A 23,355-nucleotide genomic window follows, 5' to 3' on the forward strand; every position below is an offset into this window, starting at 1 on the left:
ATATTTGGGATATTTTGCATGCGTCGACGATCAGCAGGATTCTATTGAAAGGGTGGCGCAGCATGCTCTCTCGAGAGGGTTGAAGTTAAGGGCTGGATGCGTGGTGGATGGGCGCGTGGTCCGTCAGCGAAGACCAGAGCGCTCCGGGCGTCACTTGTCCACGGTCTGTTGAGTGGAACACTTTTCATCCCGCGTATCTCGCGGCTATTTTTTTCGATAAAATAAACTAGTTCGCTCCGGACAAGATCTTTATAAAAAAAGAAAAAAAAAACCTTCGCGCGATTAAAGTCAGTTTTTAATGCAGATTATCTTTTTAAGAGAGAAAACAAATGAGTTGTTTCGTACCGATTCGACGTTCGCGCGGTATTCGAATTGACATATCGAGACTCAAGGAAATAATCAAATGTGTTGAGTTTCTGTGCGTTTTACTCGAGATAAGAATCTTATCTAATGGGAAATAATGATTGTTAAGAAAAAAAGTACGAGCCATCATATTCAGGAAACGTAACTCCGCGGGATCGCGAGATATAGTGAATGGATATTCGATCGATAGAGCGACCGGTGACACTACTGACGGGGAAAAGCGATCGATTAGGCTGATGAAACGCGCCAAGTATGGAATTTTCGGACAGATATCTCTTGATTATCAATCCGAATATTACGGAGCTGATGAATCTGAGCGAGTCCGACTATGTAAAGTCGATCTGGGGCCCGAAATATCTGCCTCTGAAACTTGTCTTGCCGATTACACTCGTCTACGTTATGATCTTCGTCACCGGAGTATTTGGTAACGTGGTCACCTGTATTGTCATCAGACGAAATCCTGTTATGCAAACCGCCACCAATTACTATCTGTTCAATCTAGCAGTATCTGATCTGCTTCTCTTGATTCTCGGTGAGTCTTATACAGGTTTATCAATAATTATCTTGCTTCTAATCTCTCTCTTTCTCTTTCTCCCTCTTTCTCATTAAATAAAGTTTTTTAAATCTTAAATAGAGGTATATAGTTTGTCTCTCTTCGAGATTTTTCAAGGCATTTTTTTTATATAAACTGGAGAGAAAATAAAAATATTTCCTTTATGACCAAACATATCGTAAAAAAAATAACTTTATTATTCAATCTATAATTTAAAAAGACATAAATAAAAGTAATAATATATTAGATGATTTATAAATTATTACTGAATTTTAAAAGCCAGATATTACAGATTAAAAATTTTTCTCTTTATACAATGTATATTTTCATGATGCAAATTAGAATATTCAAACAATGTTATGTTGTATAAAACAGTTATCTTTCATATAAAAGTTGTAATTGTATGATTAAAATTTAAATTTATTTCATAATGCTTAGTATTTGAAAATTATATTATATGATATTTTCATGTTGTTGATAAAAAGTTGATAAAAAGTAAAGATAGATAAATTAATGTACTTTGATTATTATTGACAATTATTTTGACTATCCAATTATTTTAAATATGCATTTTTGCTTTTTTCAAAAGTTTCTGCTTCTACGTGCTTCCATAAATTAGTATAAGATTCGCAGAGAAAGAGAGATATATTATATATATGTATTAAGAATTTTTTTTCTGAAAAATTTATTATTTTTATATAATATATCATAAATTAAGGGGGGAAAAACTTCAATATTTTTTAATAAAAAAATTATTTTACATAATTTAAATGTATAATAAACTGTGCCTAAAATTTGGAATTAATTGGTTTTATTTTAGCTGAGAAAAAAAATTCTAAAAATTATGTATTTTTCAGCCTCCTAAACCAGGTTCCCCCCTTAATGCAATCTATTAAATTACGAAATGTTTAAAGTTTCTTTCCTATATTTTTCGCAGCTTAATCTTAAATTATTCCGGACGTTTGATTTGTCGGATAATCTTTAGTTTGTGTCGCGTCTAACTTATCTCATTTCATTTTATTTGACATTGTATTCACGGCAAAAATAATATTTGCGAAAGCGTGACTTGATTACAATCCGATACGCAACGCAAATGTATATCTGTCTTAGCTTTCAATCAAGTTTTCAATTGCATTTGTCTCGCGCCAGCCATTTCATTCGTTTCGAAAACTCAAATGAAATTCGGAATTTGCTATTACATTTCATTAAGCGCATTCTGTTGTCATTTTCAATTAGTTAGCTTTGCATCAGAGCAGATAATTATTTGTCAATTTAATTAGCGTAATCGCATCAAGCGTTTACATTGAGCTTTCAATAAAGCAAATAAACGTATACAACGATTTATATATGCATAAATTGTTAATAATCATTGTTTATTTTGTAAAAAAGTTTGCTTTATATAGCACAATTCGCTTAATTTTAGATTCATCCTCTCTTATTTACGCTTTGATCGAGATAATTATACGCGTAATGAATTTGTTTAGTGGTGATGATTAATTAAATCAGCTATTGAGATTGTCGCGACCAGCATGGTGCGCCTTGAGCTAAAGAATAGACATATACATATATTTGACTGTATGAAACAGAGTTACTGTAACCTAACTATTGCATTGTCTCTTCGCGCGAGCGATAATAATCATAATGAATCCCATATGTACATAATAATGAAGGCATATGCAGTATGCTGCTGTGCCCTATTCATTACTTGTTGATCGTATGACTGAAGAACCGCGTGTCACATGCCAAAGATTAATTTTGATTCTTTCGTTGTAGCGTAAAAATTGGGCAGATTGTCCAACATTTTCATACCAATTATTAAAGAAATTAAATTAAATATTGATCATCTGTTTTGACAAATTTGGTGATATTTTTTTTTTAGTTTATTACCAGAGACAAGAACATTCATTCGATTTTTTGTTATATTTCTCATACTTTGTTATAAGTTTTTTTTACATCAAACATAATATATATAATTTTCGAAATCAATGTATTTTCTTCAAATTAATAAGCTACCTATTTATTATTCACATTCTGATAATAAACATCACAAATTATTTAGAAATTTACCGTCGAATACTCACTGTTAGAGAATCGACAATTATATTTCTTTATTATCCTTCTTACAGCGAAAATCTTTTTTAATTAATCAAGGATTATTTCCCTCGTCTATATAAGAGAAAAAACTTACACGACACTTTTAGCAGACGATCTTAAAAACCGGCATCAATAATCGATTTCTTTTGATAATAAATAACTCGCAAGCACAATCTTTGGCAAAATGCCTTTGTCCCGCTGTTATATATTTTCCAGCGATGTGCGCCGTCTTAAAAACTCCATCTGTCAGAATTACGTTCCTATTTAACGAACAATATTCCATATATTGTTTAGATTGTTTCGTCACTTAATAAATAGGTACAAATATAGAGAAAGAATATTATTTTTATCCCATGATTTTTCTGATCTTCAAGATAAATAAAAATATGAAATATATATGTAATACTTGAACGTAGATACATACACACACACATACACACACACACATTCATACGTATTGACAAAATACTGTTTTTATCTCTTTATCTTGCGATTCTTGGACAAAAATATTTTGTTTTTCATTTCCACTTTTCCGATTTATTAACTGTTTACTTTGTTTAAACGCCTTTGCTGTATCAATGTATTAATAATTCAATAAATTGGTATAATAAAATTTATTGAAATGACAAATGGAAGTTTCAACTGTCGACTTTACAAAGATAATATATGACAAAAATTGTGATATTATGAGACAATTGCTAAATATTGGAAGAAATGAGATACATAGAAATATGATTGAATGATATTATGTATTATCTTTAGATTTTTGATTTTTTTCAATTATACATTATATTATTTCTACTTTTTTCCATAAATCTTATTAGCCGATGTTTTTATTTCGTAAAATCTAACACTATAAAATTTTCAAAAAATAAATAAATCTGTCAGATTTACAACAGTGATTAAAAATCAAGCGCTCTGATATTGCGAGACAATTATTTAATGTTATAAAGACAGAAAATATTAGTAATATCAGTTTATTTCTACGTTTGCAAATCTAATTTTTGAAACATACACGATAAACGATTTCTTTTTAGATATATATTTACAATGTATATTTTGACACAACATCCTTTAAGGATAAATAACGAGCGAAAGTTTGATCTATCAGCTTCATAAGATCGATCAATCAAAATCTTAATGAAGATTAACGAATATGCAAACATTACAAGCTCATCGCTCTTAATAAATATTCCAGTGCAGCCAAAATAATACTATTTTTAACTTTCATAATTTGCCAATTTCCTTAAGATGCATATATCGAAATTTTTTTTACCGTACAATCAATATATCGATATTTTTTCCCTCATTATTATTACGCTATAATATCCATCAGCAATAAAGTACGTCTGAAGCTTGCAGATAAGAAATATATATAAAATAATCCAGTATATATCATAATTAAAGTCACGCAGTCAATATCGAGCTCGAATTTTATCGCGTCCTTAATTTTTGTCTTTCTCGAGTGCCGAGCGTTCTTTCCCAACAGACAACAACCGTTCGAAGTGTCAAGTATTATTCGATTCTAATGCAACTGACATATCCAATGATTATCCTACTTGATATGCCATTCATTTTCATATTTTTATGAATTTCTCAAACATGTAAGCATATTTTCACGTGATAAAACTATTAAAAAGGTAAAGAACACGTACATAAAAAAATATCTAAATTTATATGCAACACACAAATAGAAAATGTAAAAAAAGAAAAATTAAGATATGCTAGATATAAGTCACCTAACATTACTACTTTAAATATTATTCATAAATTGTTATTAATTGTTGTATGAAAAAAATATTTTTAACAAAAATCGCATAGTATTAAGGAAAAATTACAGTGCAGTAATTTAGGTTTTATTATCTTGTTTTTCTTATCAAGATATAAAGATTATCCTAAGTTTTTTTAAAAGGAAAACAACATTTTATACCGAAATTCGAAAGAACGTTGATTAAAGGAGTATTATATAGGATTAAAACTATAAAATATTATTCAGATATTTAAAAATATTAAAATTAATTATTAATATAAATAATGTTATCCATTACGTTCGATGCGTAATCGATTAAAGAATGAAAACAATACACGTTGAAGTGTTTCAAGTGTCTCGTTGAAGTTATAGCATTACATACCATAATGATACGCATGTCTGTGACAGTCGATAATTCGTGATAAATTTCATTTTTAGATTCGTTTTAATCACTGATAAAAAATATATTTATAAATCGCATAGAAATAAACATAAAAAATATTCACTAATTCAGTAGAAAATCTATACTGGCTTCATTAGATAAATTATATAAACGACCATGAAAATTTAAGTATCTAATGCGGTAATTGGTAATAACATAATCGAGTGTTATTCGTATAATCGTATATGTTATTGACAAATCATTAACAGGACCCAAGTATTTTAAGTTAGTTTTTTATTTGAAAAAATATACTTCCACTTTTATTAGAAAATCTATCTTACTAAATTCAATAATGTGGTACCAACAACAGTTGTTCTGCGCATTATGCACAAGCACGTCATGTATTACAGAGACAATTCCCTGATCGATGGATTGAACGTGGCGGAAATTTTGTGGTTGGCTTATTTTCCGGATTTAACTTACTTGATTTCTTTTTTGAAAGGAATCTTAAAAATGAAGTTTATTGCCAGCCGTTTATGACACTTGAAGACATGCGAGAACGTATTATTAGCATGTAAAATGTTAACTATAAAAACATTTCAATATATGTGTCACTCTCATTTGACCGATTATGCACTTGCATTAAACGCAATGGACATTTCGAGTATCATTTATATTAAATTTACATTACTTTAAAAATAGTATATCTTATTAATATTTGATTTTTGATATACTAATTTTTGACCCTCTAATACTCTTTTATTCAACATTTTATATTTTTTTGAATATCCAAATAAAATATTGAATATTATATTAAAAAATTTTAAGAAATGATCTTTACAATACGATAAAAAACAAAATAATAAAATTATTGCGTTGTATATTTCCCTTAATATGTCGCGATTTATGTTTGAAACATTTTTTAACAAACAGTTTACGAGTTATTAATTAAGATGGTCAAAACTAAATAATTTATATTTGATACGTTATATTTATATATAGAGAGAATTTGTAGTAAATATAATATAAGTTATCAAGCACAAAAATATTCACAATAAAATTAAGGGTTTTTAATAAAAAAATTCCAGATAATCATGGAATGTAAATGTGTTATTTTGGTTTTAGATCACAAAGAAAACATCATGTTCTATGATTTTAAAAATATTTTTTCTCTAAAATTTATATAATTTTTTAAATATTACAGTGTTCATTATTACTTTCATTAGAAATTTTTTTTTCTAATTTTTATTTAAATTGTTCAAAAAATTAACTAGATATGTGCGCTTAATTAAAAATAGTAAACAAATAAAATAAAACTCAGCCTAAAGCTCCGTAAACCTTTTTCTTTTAGGTTGTCAGGCTTCTTCTTAAGTTGTTCTTGTGTACTATATTTACTCGCAAAAATATGATTAACAAATTGTAAAGTTCGCAATTAAAAAAAAGATCAAATATCTGATTACTTCACTTTATTCTAAAATATTTCGAATTAATATCACACGACAGATAAATGTGACGATCGAAAAGAGTTTCTTTTTGATATTCACATAATGTGGATAATTCAGGAAAAAAAGAAGCCAATCTCTCTTATCGCATGCAAAAATCGGACTACTTGTCCTTGTCAAATCATCATCGCAATACATATAGATACCGGAGAGCGTAAGAGAAAAATCACTATTATAAGGCGATATATCATATTGTTACTGGACAAGATGAAAGAGAGGATCTTTTAACAATAATTCCAAAGGAATACTGAACTTTAATCGAATTAAACTTTTCGTGCAAAATTTTTTTCACAACCGTGTAATACTTAAAAATAATTTCTTTTTCTTTTATTAAAAGCATCAGAAAGCAATATGGAATAATTTTGTTTTAAACGAAAAGTTATGCGGAACCATACCTAATTATTGATCGCTTTTTTGCACTGAAAACACCGAGCGATATCGAATGGATTTCGCTACACGCAAAACGTTGTGAATTCATTTGGAACTTTATAATTATAGATCTCATTTTGTATTAAGCAATAATGGTGCAAGTCAATATTGATAATATCGCATTTTTGCGCAATTATAATCATAAATTATTTTTTAGACTATAATATATAAAATTCTATATTTTTCTCTTTAAAAATTTTCCTCCTTATAAACATAAAAAAGAATGCTATAATAAAGTAGCTGGGATTTGTATTAAGCGCTGCGTACCATATATATTTCATATTATTCGCGACGTGCTTAACAAGCTAATTTAAGGTAGTGAAACTATTTTAATGACTCTGGAGATTGCAGTTAGAATGGATATCCTGAGATAAGTTTGCTATCACGGAGATTAAGAATCGGGTCGTGCTTAATCCGCGTATCAGTGCGCTTTGAGAACTTGCGAAAACCACAGCAAAAATAGCAAATAAAAAATGACGTCGTAGAAAAGCCGCACTGCTCATCTAAATGCAGGAAGCTTGTCTTGTATAAATACGTACATGTATCAAATGTCTATGATCTTGATGATAGCGCTCTTTTAAAGCTCGATAAAGCTTCTATGTTCTTGATATACAGGTCTTAGACTATTCGCTTTTATTCCTTTCGAAGAAATAATATTTTCCTATTGATTTTTTTGCTTTTAAAAAGAGTTTAATTCATAAAAATTTTACACCTTATTTGCAAAGAATAATTTTTCAGTCACGAATAGAATTTCAGACACGAAATTTTATACTTTAATATTAATAGATAAAATAGTATTCGTCGAACCTATCACAAGCCTTATATGTATATTACGTCGTTTCCCTTCATCGATCACATATCAGATTACCAAGAAAATATGAAGAAAAAGCTTGAGGCACTTCAAATCTAACAAGCTACTTCCTCGTGAGAAAAAACTTCGATTCTGAAACGATTGCAATTTCGCGTAAAAAAGTCTCTGATCGCAATAACATTTTGTAATGAGAAATATTTAGGATTGAAGAAATTAATTAAAAATTTAATTAAAAAACGAGAGAGAAAACGAGAGGAAGTTATTTGTCTTGTTAGTGAAACGCACAAGCATCACATAATTAACAAGTCCATAGTTTTCATCTTTTCTTTCTCAATATTTCTCAATATATTTCAAGAGAAATTGTCAAAAAACGAGTACGTTGTTTGTATTATCAAATTTGTAGATTACATTTGTGTCTCCATATGACGAATCTGTGAGAGATTAATTTAAATCTTTAAAATTCTCAAGTGCAAATCTTTCCACGTTCCATTACGAATTAATAAGGGACTATTAGTGTGCCTATAGTGAAAGCTAGATGTATGCAGGAACACGTTCTATTGAGTGATTTGAGGATTTGTCACGTACTCGATATCAACAGTGAGTTAATGAGTTTTGTGATCTTCAAAGTCGGGCGAAATAAATGGCTCTTGCGCGACTATTATGGCAGAATTTCGATTAATTACGATTTATATCGATCTTGTAATGTATCGGCATTTGATTGCGCGGACAAGTGATTGTGAATGAAACCCGATGGAATCACAACATACTCGATCTATACAAACAATATTTGTTGGGTTTCATCATTTCTTTTTTTTTGTTTTTCATTTGTGCATTATTTCTTTTTTTGTACGTCGATAAAACGATAAAATCTCTCGAACATATATATCGCGAATCCGACCATGATTGAAAAAGTAAATGTTACAGAAATAAAATATAGTTTAAAATTAATTTCTCAAAATAAAAAGAAATAATTACAATATATTATTAAAATTTATATCTTTTGACGCTATATTGATTTGTACAATTTACTTGATGTAATGATATATTAGAAGTATCCTAAAAATAGAAACTTTCTGTAACACTCTAAGATTATCGATCGGCAAAAATGCATCGCGAATACATTCATTAATATATTAGATATCATCATTATGTACATGGTGTATATAATGTATTTGATCAAAGCTTTAATGGCACGATATTAGTTCCGATTGCTGAGAGGCTTTCATCGTCAAACTGTATCGGAATTTTACGATACTAGGTAGCGGTTTAGCGATACAGGAATAAAGTCCTAAATAAAACGCCTTCAAGATGTGCTATATGTCTTGCATGATTCATGAGCGCGTTTTATATATTTGGGATTTGTAAGCATTAAAGATCCATCGACACACACATTGATGTGCGAAATAAGATCGAATAAGATCTAAATATATTAATGCCAGATAATACAAATTAAATGTAAATATTACTTTTATCAAAAGTTTATAAACATCAGTTTCTTTGTGTACTTGATATGATGATTTATTCTTTGTCAGAAATAAATAAAAAATTATTGCCTCGTCACATATATGCTATATTAATCTGTCATGTTAGCTCATTGTATAATTATTGATTTCATGCCAATAATTTTTTAATAATTTTTGAGAAATAAAATATAAACAAGTTTTGCTAACAGATTCTTCAGGAGGGCAAAAAAAAAAAAAGAAAAAAGAAAAAAGAAAAAAAAAAAAAACAATTTTCCTTACTTAAACATGAAATTACGTTTTTCTTTCATAAATCGATTCTTTTCATAAGCTAATGTTATGGATTTTCGTCAATATTTTTCTTAAATATAAAATTTATATTTCAGATTTTTATAACATCGTTCTCGATCATATAATAATAAAATAATGTTACATCAATTTCTAAATTTTTTATGTTATTATAAATTTATTGTGGCTTAAAAATTTTTAAATATTTCTTTTTATAAGAATTACTTCACACATAATAATGTATAATAATTAAATGTCAAACGTTTATTTTTAATTTTATTTTTAATATATAACAATAAAATGTTGAACAACATTTATTCTTAATTTAAAATCAATATTTTATGCAACGAATACATAATAATAATAAACGATGTAAAGAGTAGATGCGTTGGCAAGCGTGAAAAAAGTAAGAAGTATTTGCTATGTCACCGGACACAAATAACGCGTAGCAAATTATGAAATAATTTGCGGTGACAGGTAATTGCTGCACCGCTTGTAAACACAATTAGTATTGGAATCTTTACTAGTTTGGTTGTTGTTATCATCCAAGAAAAATTAGTAACGAATTCATATATTTAAGAGGCCAACTTTTCGAGCCATTATTAGGGTGTTATATTAAACTCAAGTTTATTCAATTTATTATACAAAACATAATAAAATATAAATGGAAAGTATAAACGTTTCAACTGCACGCAGTCTTCTTCAGTATTATAAAAATTCTTACAAACAACTTAATCCTAAACATTGGCAGTAATAAAATTACTATGAAACGAGCAATTTAGTGAAAATTTATGCGTATTATAATGAGTCATATTCGAATTGTCGTACGTGTATTCGTTGTGATATGATCAATCTCAGAGACGATAAATGAATCCCGTAAAATTTCATCGTTGATATGCGAGAAATTGTTACTGGTAGAAAGCACTGTGAGTGATGAATAAAGATTAATTAAAAGGTCAATTGTTATAAAAAACCAATACGGAATTGGCACGCTTGCTTACGTATCGCTCTTCTTGACATATCCTTAGACAGACCGGTTGTATAATAAATTGAATAAACTTGAGTTTAATATAACACCCTAATAATGGCTCGAAAAGTTGGCCTCTTAAATATATGAATTCGTTTTGAACAAAACACGAGCGTAGAAGACTTTCTCATTTGATTTTTTAAAATTAGTAACGCTAGGTTTTTTTCACCTGTCTCATGGGGAGGGAGATATTTTTTAACTTTTTTTTCTCGTAATTTCTTGTAATTTTTCTTGTAACAATGATGCGTGCAAGAGAATAACTCATTTTATTGTTAAATCGCAATAGATGACATCTTTGAATTTCATATTTTATTTTAGACTTTATTTCGTAAGATTTTTTGTTGTTATATGTATATGTATATGCATGTTTGATTTTTGGCTGTTATAAATTATATATATAATTAATATTATATATATATAGTTAATATATTATTGTTATAAATCTGTTATGAGATAGATAGGTATAAATATTGCAGAAACTCTCAAAAACTTTTGTTAGTCGAAAAATTTAAAATTAGAACTATAAGCTATAAATTTCAAAAACAGACACTGATTTATAGCGTATTCATTAAAGCGTGAATTGTAATACTGATTGCTTTGATTGTACACTTTGTAACTAGTAACTGATTATTACGAGTTCTTTGCGCAAATGATATTATAACAATTAAATCTGATTCTCCTATTGTTAGTTCGCTTACATAATCCATTGTGTTCACTTATTTTACATCTGCGTTCGTTTTTTTTTAGCAAAAAAATCTTTTATTACTCTGAAATTTGGCTTTCACATACTTAGCATTTTTCTACTTATCGAGACTTTTCGCATCCTTTGTATTGATAAAGATACTTAACAAATTTTAAGGAGAAAAGAGTGCGTAAAGATTATTGTTATTCAATATTCTAATTATTTCGTTGATTTCTTGTAGTTTTGTTTCAGCTTTCTTAGGAACAGTTTAGTTACAGTTTTTATAAAATAGGCATGATAATAATAAATATAAATTAAACGTTAAATAATTCTTGTACAATGCTAATCTATTCTTTTAAATTATCCATAAACTTATAGATATTGATGATTTATATCGAGAATTAGTTGACAAAAATATGATAACTAATATATGCTTAAAACTGATATTTTCTTTGATTCCAGGATTACCCAATGAGTTGAGCGTATTTTGGCAACAATATCCCTGGACACTTGGAGTGGGTTTGTGTAAAATACGAGCATACGTCTCAGAAATGTAAGGCAATAAAAATGTTGCTAAATAAAATAAACCATGAAAAACAAAGAAGCAGATTTAATAGATTAATTTTTCAAATTTAAGACTATAATTTCTAACGCAGTTATATTTTTGTTACAAATTCTCGAAGACAAACGAATAAAAATAAACTGTAAATAAACTGAGTAGCAATTGCGCGAAGAAATTTTGTTAGCTACAGAATTGCATTCTATTGCAGATACTCTAATTCTCTCAAAGGATCTGCAAACAGAATGTATAATGCTAAAATAACTGTGGAATTCATTAACATACTACATAAAGCAGTCTCAAAGCTACATATAATAGTAGTTAACCGTAACCCATTTCATTACTTTGCATTTAGATTATGCGTGACTTCTTCTTTGTCACAATTTTATAAGAAACGTTTGTGTAAAAGAAATGCAAATTTTGCATTTATGCATATAAAAAGCAAAAAACAAACTTCTTCTCTTTGTCATGAAGCTCCTTACATTTTCTCTGTTGCAAATGTATTTTTTTATTAAAAAGAAACTACATATAATAATAGAATCTACAAATGCTTTTTAATTTACATTTTAAAATTCGAGAAACACGTTCTTTAATTAAAAAAAATAAATAAATAAATGCAGAAAATTTATAAATTTAAGCAAGTGAGAGTAAAGAAATATGTATCATAGAGAAAATAATCACACAAAATCTAACATTAATAATTGTTTTTTCGAGGATTCTTTAACTATTAGTATGAGCACTTTGTGTAATTATTTTGTGATTGTAAAATTATATTTTGTGCGTTTTTTTTTAAGGTCATCCTATGTGTCAGTGTTAACGATAGTAGTGTTTTCGTTGGAGCGGTATGTAGCGATATGTCATCCCTTGCATTTGTATGCGATGAGCGGGCTTAAACGGCCTGTGCGATTCATCGTGGGTGCCTGGTTACTGGCTCTTATCTTCGCCTTGCCCTTCGCCATTTACACTACCGTCAATTACATCGAATATCCGCCAAGTGAGTGATTTCTGTGTGTTAATAGTCAATCTACTTGTTCGATCGAGTAGAGTAAAGATATAAGTTTTTAGATTTTTCACAGAGAATGATATAAATATTGTCCTCACTAACACAGAAATGTCTATCTAAAAGTTTCGTAATAATTTTTTCATAGCATGATAATAATTGAGTCAATAATCTCTTAGGAAGATTACTTTAAAATTCTTATTTTTAAAAAGAAATACAAAAAGTATTCGATAATAATGTGTATTTTATGGTATATTTCAGTATTTTTAAGAAAAAAATTATCTAGTTATTATATTAATTGTTAAGATTATTTCTCAAGTGTTTAAGGCTAGTCTCTTAAAAATTCTAATATTAGTCGAGTTTTGTCATTTTGTGTTTTAAAAATAGCTAGGAATATAAGAAAATAAAGTAAATAAAGCAGATAGACTTTCTGTGAAGGATAAATTTATCGCGTTTCTAGTATTCTTTTAAAAGATTTTTATATAAACCGATTACGATGTGCAGATGTGTTCATTTGAAGAAGAGAACTAAGTAAATGCATGAATGCAGTGCGTTTCTACTATCTGCATGTAATTGTGGTCGGTCTATTTGCTCATCGTAAGATTCGTAAGTACATTTGCGCGCTATCGGTTAATAAACTCGTTTAAAGTGCATGCTCGTACAATTAAACGTCCAATTAAATATTTTTTATCGTTTTCTTTTATTTTAATAATCATATTTTTAATAAGCGGTTCTAATATAAAAAGTATTGTGTGTGTAATATGCATATATATATATATATATATATATATATATATAAATTATAATTAATTAAACTACATAAATAAATATAGAATAAAAAAAATAAAGCTTCATAAAATTTTGATTTCTAAATTTAGAAATTTATATAGTATATATATTACGTATTTCTCAAATTATTAGTCTTTCTCTACAATATTTATTTTGTACTTTTTTTATATTTTTTTATATATATTTTATTATTCAAATAATATCGAAAATATATTAAAGTGACACTCATCAAGTCATCTTTTATTCTTGATATTTAATATTCAAATTAATTTTGAGCGATTTTATTATAACTTCTACAAATATTGTAACATATAATTATTAAAGTAATTTCACAAAGTTTCGTAATTAAAAAGTAAAATATATAATGAAATCCGACGCTGCCTAGGATTAAGATAAAAAATTAGATAAGAAATCCATTTTTTCAAAAGAAAAAAACGGCTAAATATTTAAAAGTGTATTATATAAAAACACAACATCAACGAACTCATAATCTGTACAATGAAAAAGATAATTAGAAATAGCATTAGAAAATAAAAAGAGAAGCATTCTTTTTGTAAAAATTTTGTGCACATTTATCTCAATCCTGCGATCGCATTTTGTCGCGATTATTTTGATCATGAGTATATTGGACTTTATATTGTGAAGATGTTTATCCGGACGAACTGCAACATGTAGAATAGAATTCCGCGCTATGACTATGCGAATATGGATCATTTCATCGCAGATTTCCGATTGCAAATCGATGTAATCAGTATCGGCGATTTCTCGACATTTCGTGCATATCTTCCAATTTTTCAATAGCGTGCACCAACTAAATGGCTAATTTTAAAAAACTTAGAAAATTATTTTACAAAGATATAAATCCTTTAGTCCTCAAAAAATCATGTTTTTAAGTTTTATTCCTTAGAATAACTAAGAAAATTATTTTATTATTTTCTATTCTATATCTACTTAATTATTTAATTAAATTAAATATTAATTTAATTTAATTTAATTTAATTTTCCTTTTTGATATTTATTTATTGTAATTTTTCAGAGTTATATATAATCAGAGTTAATCAGAGTTAATCAGAAGTTAATAAAACTCAATTTCTTATAGAAATTAGATTAAAAGTTATGCTACAACGCAGTAATCGGATTAAAAGTTATGCTACAGCAAATTTCTTTCTACTTTCCATTTAGCATTCGATTACATCGTCTTTCGAAGAAAGAATAGATGTCAAAAAAATATGGTAGATATTTATCTTTTGTACAAAACAAGAGCTCTTTCACAGATGTGTCATTTGCAGCAACATGATAATATCAAGTACCGTTTGGAAATTCAATGAGAAATCAGCGCCGTACATAACGACTAAGTGTGCATGCAACTGTAATTACATTGCATAAAGAGAAACCTTCAGCGGTGTTTGTTATCGCGGACAATAACGGGTCATTTACGGGTCAAAATCGCGGTTATCGATTAGTTACGTCGGCTTGGGCGAGAAATTTACATCCGACCACGGGGAATACATAAATCTAACGGGTTGAGAAATGCATTTATCCTGTAAAAGATCCACGGAAACAGTAAATCTCACAAACGTGTATTTTTCGTATTAATGCGATTTATACCGCGTTTAATTCATTTCAACAAACAAATGTACACCATTCTTCGTCCTAATGTATGTAATGATTCTGCAATCGTGGATTTAATACTGTGTATTGTTTAAAAAATGAATAAAAAGAGATCTCTTTTTTCCTCTTCGTATATTCTATACTCTCACATTTTTTTTTGTAAAAAATGCAAGAAAAACGAATTACAGCGGCGACAACATTCGCCAAATATGCGCAACAGATATTACACGTCTGTGAACAGAATTTAATATTCATCGCGAATTTCATCTGCTGAAATATATCGCCTTAAATTATAGCGATTCATAAATTCAATGCTGATAATTTCAGTGCGCCTGAAATATATTGTCACTTGCATCTTATAGCTCATTTATGTTAATGTCTCATTTAACATGTCATATAATCAGAGGACATTTAATATAATGAAAAACGAAAGAAAAAGTAATTAACTTTTTAACTTGATAAAATAATTAAAATTTTTATTTCAAGGTAATATATATAAACATGCATAGAATTGCATTAACATATTTTTCCACAAATTTTGTTAATTAAGTTTTTCCAAAAATATTTATATTAAATTAAAATCAATATTTAAACCAAATATATTTATGTATAAATATAAATATTTATGAATATTTAAGCGCAAAAACAACTTTTTTTATCTCCACGTGTTATTCACGTGATTGTGAAAAGTGTGAATTATTGCCCCAAATTGTATATTTAGTGAATCCTGTTTAAAATGTATTTAAATATGTTTTATGCAACTGCACGTATAAAATGTATGTGTTCAATGCGAATTGATTAGTCAGAATATTGTTCCAATGTTTCGCTGTATCGATAGGATTTAAACTTTTTAATCCAATAACTGTAACATATAGCTGAGAGATTATAACAAAATTCTCCATTTGCAAGAAAATTTATATTTCAGGATATTAAATTAATATCACATTCTCTAACATTTAATAGACAAAAGCTTTTTAATAAATTATAGCTATTTATATCATTATTTAATCTTGTGATTTGTACAACTACAACATAAATTATATAAAAGAAATATCCTTATCGGTATATTAAAGGATATTAATAAATATTTTTTTGAAACTTATGTCTCAATAAATGTTTTCTCACTCATGGATAATATAAAAAATTATTGCCATTTTCTGCTGAATAAAAAAATTTTAAATTACAAAATATCGAATATGACAATTTAAAAATTATTATAATTTACTCTTGTAGAGCAGAGAAAAAGTGACGGGGAAATAAAATAATCTAACACCGTAAATTAAGAAACAAGATATGTTTCTCGCATTTGTTTGCAGAATCCGGTCGCTATTCGGAGGAATCGGCGATGTGTGCCATGCTGCTGCCCAACATGCCTAAGTTCCCGCTTTATGAGCTTAGTTGCCTCATATTCTTTCTCGTGCCAATGCTGTCCATAGCAGTGCTCTATGTGAGAATGGGTCTCCGAATACAAAGCAACGGCCTCGGGCGCAGCATCGAGGGCTCCGTTCATGGAGAAACGAGGCAGGCTCAATCGCGAAAAGCCATCCTCCGAATGCTCAGTAAATTTCCGTCTTTTCCGAATCACACACACACGCACACAAATGAACACATACATACTACGTAGGAAAATACACATACATACATTTACATAAGCTGCAACATACATCATAGAATTTATCGCATCGCGCCACATTTTATTTCGATTGCATTTTGTTTTATATCTCCGAATCCCCGCGATGCTTCATTTTTCGTATCCTTTTGTTTTATAAATCGAACACGATAAAATAATATATTATTGCCGATTCATTTATTACTGATTCATTGCAGAAAACGAAGCTAGAGTCAATTAAACTCGATACAATCGTGGATTATTTTTAAAACAACATTGCTTTTTAAAATATCAGCATCATGGCATAATACATTTTTAATTTTTTCTGACATATAGATATATCTCTTTAAAGTTAAGATTTATAATCGTTCATATATATGTAAAATATAAAAAAGAGAAGTCTTATTTAAATAAATGTCCTGCTTCTTACAAAAGATATTTCTTTTAGTTAAGAAATTGCTGTTATATATTATTCTTCCTTTTTTTTAAAGAAATATGAATTGTTTTGTTGAAAGAAATGTTTTGTCTAAACTTCTATATTAATATCATTTTGTGCGCACTTTACAAGAAGTTACATCGCAAACACACGATTTTCGTTAAGTGAGAGTTATTACTGGGGATGTCAAAATTCCAAAAGGTAGCATGATAGTCCTTTTCGCGCAGACGTTCTGTGTGATGGAAGATATTAAAGTTCGTTCGTGTATGCAATGACATAACTTTAGATGATTTTCAGTCCAACAATCCGCGTGTCATTGGCAAAGTTAGTTCTATTTCACATCAGCTTCGCATTATAAGCATATCTGTCAACGCTACAATTCTTTGTTAACTTTGAGGTGTAGAGTCGAAAATTCTGATATCTTTTTCTTTCTTTGGATGAAAATTACTTTTGTGTTCGCTTGATTCTTCATATATAGTTGATACATTTTAAAACTAATGTTTGTAGAATCATCAATGAAATAGGTACTTGTTCAAGATTACTACAAAGCATTTTAGTCACTTTCATAACATGAATAGCTTTTCTAACGTTTTATTTATTCCGAAAAAGATGCGACGTTAAATATGCAATGCGGCGTTCAATATACATATTTCTTGTAGCGTATTCAGAGGAACTTTCTATCCTTTTATAAAGTTCTTTATGAAAGATAAATTTACTCATGACATACAAAAAGGGATTTCGTATGGATTCCAAGTGTCTTCAATTTCTCATTGAATGCGTTTAGAAAGACCATCTGGTTTATATCGGAATAATAAATATAAATGTTAAAAAGAAAATTATAAAATATAAGATTTTTATACACGTATTTGACTAATGAAGCATGTAAAAAAACGAATAAATTTTACTGATAATTTTTACTTGCATTTGATTCCAATCAGTAACACATTAAATCACTAATGTTGTTTTGTTTTGTATAATACAAAATTTATCTTTTAAGCATTAATTAAAATTAAATAATTAGAATTGAGTCCTTAAATTAATTTTATTAATTTTATTATTTCCAACAGAAAAGTTTTCACATTTTGCGTAAGCATCATCTTTCTTCCCGATTGCAATTATACAGATGTATCGAAAATCGTGATATCAGAAATAGAGATAAATTTTCATGCAAATATGCTAATCGAAAATGTAGAATCTAATTACATACAATTATTTCTGTTCATATTTGTAAGCAGTGTCATAACTTGGTATGAGACAAAATAATGAAAGTTTTAATAATGCATTTGTTTCATTAAATTATAAATTGTTGTCTACATTTGCTTTTATATGTGGAATCACTTTTATACTGTATGCGATTTTCGATACATTTTGTATATCAACGTCATCTTTGTAATGTTCTCACATTCTAAATATTCTCACGAAGATAAGAGAGTCATTTGTTGCATATCATATTGATTAATTATCAAGCTGCTTCGATTCCGCATTTCTTTAGTCACGTAGATAACGCGGCTCAAGTTAAAAATTATGAGGATGTATCGACATATATAAATTCGCCGATTTATAACAACATAATATCGTCTGTGAGATATTCCAGCTCGACGATATGTAATAAATTATGGAAATGCGCGAGATAGCTTGTCGTATGATAGCAAAAGTACCATTTGAAACTTGGTCTATTTTAGACCATCGCACAAATCATCCATATATCAATTTTTAGTAAATAATGGAAAAGAATTAATAAAATAATTTTGTATGCTTCGTCAGAAATTGCTTTTACATAATGTTTTTTACTGCTTTCGATCAATATTTTTAAAAACGAAGAAGTTTTTAACGCGTCTATGAAATCTTTAATCTTTTACTAAAACTATAATTTAATTTAACAAGATCACTTATTGTTAGTTTCATGCGCGGATAATCCAAAATCTAGAGTTGAGGAAGAAAATCTAGAAATAAGCCAAGTTTTTTCTGCGGCATCTACACACATATATATTCACATAACACACATATACATGCATACATAACATACACACATGCATATAACACACATATATACCTATATATATTTTTTTTCATCACTTCGCCAGCCAATTTCTTTCTCATATTTTTCAATATCGCAAGTTATATTACATAAGTTTGCTTATTTTAATATATATAAAATAATATGTACAAAATATAAAATGTACATACATACATACTTAAGTATTATACTTATTGAGAAAGAAATTGGTAGACGAAGCGATAAAAAATATATATATGCACATATATATATATATATATATATTCTTAATCTTGCCTGAGAACCACTAAACCTATACAATTCTAAAGCTTGTCTGACCCTACTTATTTTTTATTCCGGACAATTTGAAATACTGAAGAGATGCCGATCAAACATTAAATTCTTTCCGTTTTCAACATTTCCGTTTTGAACATATCGCTACTTTTAAACTGCAACAATAGTATAAATGGACAAATATAATCGAGCAAAGTAGAAGTCGACGTATTTGTAAGAGATGTTTTTACTGTCTCAATACATTATAGATTATTTGCAGATTTATCGATAACTTTTCTAACAAATAATAATTTAACGAATTAAATCTTGGAAGAGAAAAACGTTCTTATTTTATCATTTATTTTGTTCAACTGAAAGAAATTTCACTTTAGTAAACATATAATTTAAATTTTTATCAGAGAGTGAGATATTTGATCGATGTTGAAAATTAAAATGAGGGGTAGGAGGGGTCAGAGAAGGCAATGTGTCAAAGTCGTATGGGACACTGTAGCTTTTATATTATTTTTAATAATTTTCCACGCAAAGCTTCTCGTGTACTTTCCCTCATCTTCGCAATAAAACGTGAATGATATCAATAGCTTTATTCCACAGGTGCGGTCGTGATAACATTTTTTATCTGCTGGGCGCCTTTCCACGCTCAGCGCTTATTGTACGTGTATCAAGTGTCGGCCTTTGACGACATTAACGAATGGTTGTACCCTCTGGGTGGTTGCTTATACTACTTTAGCACAACCGCGAACCCGATCCTGTACAACGTGATGAGCGCCAAGTACAGGATGGCGTTCAAGAAAACTCTGTGCTGCACACCAACGAGCCCTACCATCACGAGGGACGATCTCAGCAGCATGAGGGATAGCACGGTATGCGGTTGTGGATCCAGAAGAGGATCCCAGGTGGTCCGTGTAAGAAGCATACATCACCAACGTAGCATTAAGTAAGCATACGTGCAGGTGCAGTAATTTACCGCGTTAATCATACCCTATCATTGCCAAGTGTTCGCTTGTGGAGCGAAAATTTCCCCAATTTTTTATAAATTTTTCCTGAAATCTTTTTAGAAAGATTGTTTTCAATGTTTAGATTTTAAATGTAAAATTGTTTGTTGCATTTATAATTTTGAAGCTCGATTCAACACTCTTTGACTTGTCTTGAAAGTCAAAGAGTGTTGAATCGAGATTGAAAATTATAATTGTCAAAGTAACCTCGCGTAATCTCATGAAATTATGAATAGAAATTGATCGCGATTTTTGCTTGCTTTCAGATGCAATATGTCGCATATGAACGAGATGCTTCGTTCGCCAACAAGATTACGTTACGACGACGAGGATGACGAAGTGGGTCACTGCGGCGCGGAAAGATCCTGCAACGTTCTCAGTCCTGATGCGCGGCGACAGGATACGAGAGGATCCTCGTTTTTTATGCATTCGAGTAACGGTAGAACTAACAATAAGTATTTGTCGAGTGAAAAAACGGGAGATGGCATCGCACAAATGACCGCGGCAAATGAGACGTGTATCTGATTCTCGGCTTATTTTAATGGAAATAGAAAGAAATACTGCGGCGCAAGAATCCATAAGGAACACTCACGTCGTCCTCAGATTGGATAAAAAGCTACCGTGTCACTTTTGCATACAGAACGAGGTTGATTGATGGGCAGATTAACGGAGAACGTGCATTATTCCACGCTGAAGGACGATTATCTCGGGGAAAGGACACGGCGCGATATCCTCCTCGAAAAAACATATCCGGGATTTTGTGATGTTTTGTCGAAGCAAAATTAAATCCTGTGTTTGTGGAAAATGATATGAATGTGATGTGGAGACATTGACAGCAATTATATTTATTTATAATACGAGACATTGTGCAATATATCGAGTAAAAATATCGCAGGGTTAATTAAACTTCACGGCGCGGAATTAATTTAATACGGGTGCTTCGTACAGAAACTTATAAGGAAAATGTACAAATGGCGAAATCGAGATGAAGATGAGATCCAATACATTCGATACTAGATAACAGACAATAGTATAGACGATAGAATATATAAACAAATGTTTGTTTTAAGCGCAAAAGACTGAAAGATATGAAAGACGAAAAAGGAGGACGTCTTGTCAAACGTTTGCAATCTTAAGCAATAATAAATAATTGATGCGCTTTAAGTTGACTAAAAGAATGACTTAAATAAACATATAAACTTCAATCTTTCGATTATAATTCGGTAGCATCAATATATAAAAAGTATTATAATTGCATATTTCAGAATTTTCAATCTTAATTATTTTTCAATATTACTTTATATTATATTTTGCAATATCTCTCTGAAGAGATTATTATAACTTTAAATTACATTCATATACATACACGAAATGCTATATCTATCTAATACTTTATTTTTATTATAAACAATTAATAAACAATTTATATAAATAAAAATACTGTTCGGATAACTTTTTTCATAATTTTATTATAATTTTATTTCGCTATTTGTACAACTTTTAGTAAGACAAAATTTATTCATTGGTCGACGTTTTCACAATTTTTAGACGCGAAAAAGTAAAAAAATTATTAAAAATTACACGGAAAATAGATGTTTCCTCAGAAAATAATCGCGAAGTGATATATTGTGACCCCTCCGTCGGGGAACAATCCTTTTTCAGAATTTAAAAGAATCGCACAAACACTTGAAAGATAAACGCGTGATAATGAAATGCGGAAAGCAAAGAGAGCAAGACGGACGTGAATTCCTTTGAGAAATCTTGAATTTTCCAGAAGGAAAATAAATATACGACGTGTCGCACCCTTTCGGCATATCCTGCCAACGAAATAGATGGGACATTTGGGAATTCGATCAAGAGCATATTTTATAAGCATATGTGTAACGTTTCGAGTAAACTACCTCTTGAATTGAAAGAAGCTTTTGCAGAAAAGCTCTAAGCAAAGTTTCTCGAGATTGCAGTGCAACTTTCGAAAGAAGCTCGCAAGTTTGTTGTGTTTTTCGAAAATAGAAATAGCGAGAGAGAGAGAGAGAGAGAGAGAGAGAGAGAGAGAGAGAGAACGCTCATTATGCTTGTATAAAAAAAAAAAAAAATATGTATGTAAATATGTGATTTTGTGTGTGTGTCTGTATGTATACAGTTGGGCGTGAACAAACATGTCGGAGAAGAGAGGTTTCATAATATATTCTCATTATTCGCGTGATCCGAGTAATCTTGAGAGAATGCTGATAAAAGGAATTACTTTTCGTGCTTCAGGTACAAAATGAGAGGAGTGTAAAGAATTTTAATGCGTGAGCGAGAAAAAGAGAAAGAAAGGCAGAAAAGATATAAAACCGGATCACGGAATTCATATTCCTTTTGCTTGCTCCCCTCCCTTCGCATAGCTATTAAAGATTTTATATTATATTTCCGTAATTGGAAATTTTTATTTCCAGAACACATTCCTTCTCCTTCCATCCCTCCACCTTCGCCGAATGAATTAAACTGTTGCCCAAATGTATCGATTATCGAGATTGTCGACGAATATTATTTATACATTCCTGGATATGTGCAACAACAGAGTGGATTTTTGTATTACTTCATTCATCCGCGATTGATAAATATGAGATTGATTGAACACTCTTATGCGATAGAAAACCACCTCGCGACTCCCACATGTACTGTCATTGAATCGACTTTATTTAAAGGCGAATGTTTTCGATTTAATTTGTTGATAATTTGTGAATGT

At 29.3% G+C, this 23,355-nt stretch overlaps 2 protein-coding genes across 2 annotated transcripts in view; one reads left to right on the forward strand and one right to left on the reverse strand.

Annotated features, from left to right (window-relative positions):
• The window catches only part of LOC145940385 (translational activator of cytochrome c oxidase 1), a 51,944-nt gene that overhangs the window by 24,317 nt on the left and 4,272 nt on the right, over positions 1-23,355 (reverse strand). The window lies entirely within an intron of this gene.
• Positions 160-21,847, forward strand: LOC145940659 (neuropeptides capa receptor). The gene is made up of 6 exons (XM_083046055.1): positions 160-895; positions 11,804-11,894; positions 12,695-12,894; positions 16,617-16,859; positions 20,227-20,569; positions 20,894-21,847. Exons 1-6 carry the CDS (start codon positions 616-618, stop codon positions 21,150-21,152), a joined length of 1,416 nt encoding a protein of 471 aa, XP_082902181.1. The 5' UTR covers positions 160-615; the 3' UTR covers positions 21,153-21,847.

This window comes from Prenolepis imparis, unplaced genomic scaffold (genome assembly GCF_030444845.1).
Source record: "Prenolepis imparis isolate NDT839.2.m4 unplaced genomic scaffold, iyPreImpa1.0 SCAF_9, whole genome shotgun sequence".
Classification (NCBI taxonomy): domain Eukaryota; kingdom Metazoa; phylum Arthropoda; class Insecta; order Hymenoptera; family Formicidae; genus Prenolepis; species Prenolepis imparis.

What these genes read in the sequence shown, in the direction of transcription:
- LOC145940659 (XM_083046055.1), top strand. Translation starts at nt 616, where the DNA reads ATGGAATTTTCGGACAGATATCTCTTGATTATCAATCCGAATATTACG. An exon ending in AGCCATCCTCCGAATGCTCA is followed by an intron (nt 16,860 to 20,226) that starts GTAAATTTCCGT and finishes TTTATTCCACAG; the next exon opens with GTGCGGTCGTGATAACATTT. An exon ending in CATCACCAACGTAGCATTAA is followed by an intron (nt 20,570 to 20,893) that starts GTAAGCATACGT and finishes GCTTGCTTTCAG; the next exon opens with ATGCAATATGTCGCATATGA.